The sequence below is a fragment of the Crocuta crocuta genome, unplaced genomic scaffold (assembly GCF_008692635.1).
Source record: "Crocuta crocuta isolate KB4526 unplaced genomic scaffold, BGI_CrCroc_1.0 scaffold108, whole genome shotgun sequence".
Lineage (NCBI taxonomy): Eukaryota > Metazoa > Chordata > Mammalia > Carnivora > Hyaenidae > Crocuta > Crocuta crocuta.
The window spans coordinates 8,620,691-8,624,239 of NW_027532825.1; the positions used below are offsets into that span (position 1 = coordinate 8,620,691).

Here is a 3,549-nt window from a genome sequence, read left to right on the forward strand (position 1 = left end):
CCGCCCAAGCGCCTCGGATCCCGCGCTGCCGCGTCCGGCAGTGTGCAGTCCGTCCCTGCCGCACACCGCAGGAGACGACAGAGCCCTTTGCTGGAGCCGAAGTTCGGCCTTTCTTTTGTCCTTTTTATTTCTCGTTCGTTTATTAAGTCCGCTCAATCTCCACCCAGTTCAGGAACCCGCTTACCAGCCTGCGCCTAGCGGAACCTTTGATACGCCGGAACCAATATGCTGTACCGCGCTGGAAGGCAGAGGACTGTTTTGGCAAAGGACCACCGAGTCTCTGAGAAGGGTTGGTCGGGACAGTTCCGGCGGGAGAACGCGGCAGTGAGGTCTTCGTCTTCGTCTCCTGAGATGCACCGGCAGAATTTTCGACCCCCGACTCCTCCCTACCCCGGCGCGGGTGTAGGAAGTTGGGGTAGCGGGAGCAGCTTCCGGGGTACCCCGGGCGGAGGCGGACCGCGGCCGCCCTCCCCTCGGGACGGTTACGGGAGTCCGCACCACACGCCGCCGTACGGGCCCCGGTCTAGGCCCTACGGAAGCAGCCACTCTCCGCGGCACGGCGGCAGCTTCCCGGGGGGCCGATTCGGGTCTCCGTCCCCTGGCGGCTACCCTGGCTCCTACTCCAGGTCCCCCGCGGGGTCCCAGCAGCAATTCGGCTACTCCCCAGGGCAGCAGCAGACCCACCCCCAGGTAATACTAGCCAGCGTTTGCCGAGCTCTTACTGTATGGCAGGCATGGTACTAATAATCCCTTTACATGGATTATTTTGGTTAATCCTCTATGAGGTGAGATACTATGGTTGGCCCTGTTTTGCAAATGAGTAAACTGAGGCTGAGAGAAGTTAAGTAACTTTCTTTAGATTATCTTAAGTAACAGCTGTACTTTCTGTTTCTGGAGCCCTCCTGCTTTGAACCAGTACACTGCCGATCATACACAGCTTTCCCTAATTCCCTCTCCTTTGCCAGGGACCTTGCCAGTTCGTCTGAGTAAATTGTTCTCTGGGGCGGGGTGGGGGTGGGGCGGGGGAAGGAGTGANTTACAACCGGCGTCTTTTTTAGGCAAGGGCGGTGGGAGGGGGCGGAAGCTTCAAACGACACTGGCTTCTGCTCCAAGTCTTTCAGAAAGAAAGCAGTGATTTTAAAACTTTCCCATTCTTCTCAGTAAGTGTGAATTCAGGAGAATTCCGAGGGGGTATTTCTGATGTTTCTAAGATTTCTGTCGTTTAAAACTTCATGGTTTTCTTACTTGCCTTATACTAAATCAACCTCATCCCTTCTGAGTCCGCTGCTAAAGAGATAAAATTTCATAGGATGGAACAGTTCTAGAAGTTTTGAAGCTGTAGGGTTAAAAAAGAAAAGTTTTAATTTCCTTCGAGAAAAAGACAGAAATTTTGAGGGAGAACTGAAATATAATTAAATTCTTCTTATTTCATCACCGACTGATAGTTCTGCGAAGTTCCTACACTAGAAATCTAGAAGTATTTGAAGATGACAGTTGGCATGGAATTGTTAATAAACAAGTATGTCAAACTGGCTTAAATACTTTTAGAAACAAAACTAGATTAAAGGAGGAATGGACTTTGCAGTTGAACATCTTTGGGTTCAGAACACAACCTTTAACTAGCAATGTGATCCCCACTAGCTTTAAAAGAAAAAAGTGCCAATTATCTCTACTAAACCTTTGTTTAACTGATGATTTTTTTCCTAAAGGGTTCTCCAAGGACATCTACACCATTTGGATCAGGGCGTGGTAGAGAAAAAAGAATGTCTAATGAGTTGGAAAGTTATTTCAAGCCTTCAATGCTTGAAGACCCTTGGGCTGGCCTAGAACCAGTATCTGTAGTGGATATTAACCAACAGTACAGCAATACTCAAACATTCACAGGCAAAAAAGGAAGATACTTTTGTTAACATTTCTGAAATTCACCCGGAAGCTTCTTGTGACAGGAACATCTTGGACAAAACTTTTACTTGTGTAATTAAGTTGAACCCTAGGATGGTGACTTTGAATAATTAGTTGGGTCTTCTTGGTATTTTTCATCATATCAAGTATTGTTGATAATAGAGAAGACACGGTAGAATAATTTGCAATATTTAGCTCTTTGGAAGTGCCTACCACATTTTAGAAGATTCACAGTTTCCAGATATTTAACATTCATGGTTATATAATGGACATTTGTCTTTCCAATGGTTTTTCCAATGTTTTAAAATAAAACATTTTGTCTTTCTAGATATATTGTGGTTTTGTCATATGCTGAAGAAGTAGAATTATCAAAATAACGCCTGTAATCATTTGCTTAGAATTCATAGATAAGTATTTTGCATACTACTTTTGAAAATGAAATAAACCATCCTTTGAGCTGTAGCTAGTTCTATATTTGTTCATAGGGAAAGAGGGTGAAGGAAGAGAACAGAAGAGAATTCTATTCATATTTATTATACATTGTTCTTTGTGCATACTTATGTAATGCTTTTGTAAAAAATGCATTGAAACTTGATTGAAAGTCACAGAAACCCACTTACACTTAAGTAAAAGAGGGTATTCTTTTTATACTCATTTAACTAGAAAGGATAATGGTAGGTCTGTTTCTTGCATAGCTAGATTAAAGTGTTCTGTATCTGAATTTCTCAACATCTCTCAGTATTATGGGGTCATTTTTTCTTGAGCCAAGGAAGATGGGTACCAGCAGTCTGAAATCACTTCCATTGTGAAGAGAACATTTCCCAACACTGCCCATCCCAAGAAAGACAAAATTGTCATGCCTGGATCATGTTTCTGTAGTCCTGAACCAATACTAAGCCCAAGGCAGTGAGGCCTTGAACTATAGACCTCCCCTATAAGGAGACAAGGTCCCATAATCAGCCCCACTAGGCTTGCCTGGATTAGAAAAGTGGTTTTCCAAAGGAAGGGATGCTTCATGTATATACCTATATTAAATATTTCTTCCCCACATATTTAAACAAAACTAAGTCTTCTAACATTCAGGTTTTTTAGATATTTTGAGATCACACCATGATGAAGATAGAGCTAGTTAAAATTCTTTTTAAACAACCCCAAAAAAGAAACATCTAAAAATGAATTGGTCACACCACCTATTTGAGCCATACTCTCTTCTGATAGGTCTTTCACAGAGGCAAAGAAGAAAATGAGAAGGGAGGGAGTTCAACTTAAATAGAAGCTCCACAACAGCCAGGACTGTTTCTACCAACTACTAGCTGGATGAGTTATTTAACTTCTCTATGCCTCAATTTTTTCATATGTAAAATGAAAATAGTACCCATGTCATAGAGGTGTTGTGTTTGAGGATTAAATAGGTTTATATGTGTGCAACTCTTAAGCCAGAGCCTGGCACATAGTAAGCACTCAATAAATGGTAGCTATTACTTTCTCATTCACCCCTATAGAGCCTCAGGTCCTAGAATGATGTCTGGGAAATTGTAGGTGATTAATAAATATTTGGTGAATGAATGTAGACATTCAGATTATAACTACGATATTGCTCTGCCTTGTCTCCTCTATAAAACAGATAGTAACTTAGTAATTTTCCCC

At 42.6% G+C, this 3,549-nt stretch overlaps 1 protein-coding gene across 1 annotated transcript; it reads left to right on the top strand.

Moving 5' to 3' along the window:
- Positions 1-23: 23 nt before the first annotated feature.
- Positions 24-2,231, top strand: MPLKIP (M-phase specific PLK1 interacting protein). Its single transcript, XM_077781144.1, has 2 exons — positions 24-690; positions 1,710-2,231. The coding sequence occupies exons 1-2, from the start codon at positions 226-228 to the stop codon at positions 1,908-1,910; spliced, it is 666 nt and encodes a 221-aa protein (XP_077637270.1). The 5' UTR covers positions 24-225; the 3' UTR covers positions 1,911-2,231.
- Positions 2,232-3,549: the final 1,318 nt, after the last annotated feature.

Bases quoted from the DNA above. Each gene is read 5' to 3' on its own strand.
- MPLKIP (XM_077781144.1), top strand. From the start codon at position 226: ATGCTGTACCGCGCTGGAAGGCAGAGGACTGTTTTGGCAAAGGACCAC. The intron at 691-1,709 runs GTAATACTAGCC...TTTTTCCTAAAG, and splicing joins AGCAGCAGACCCACCCCCAG to GGTTCTCCAAGGACATCTAC.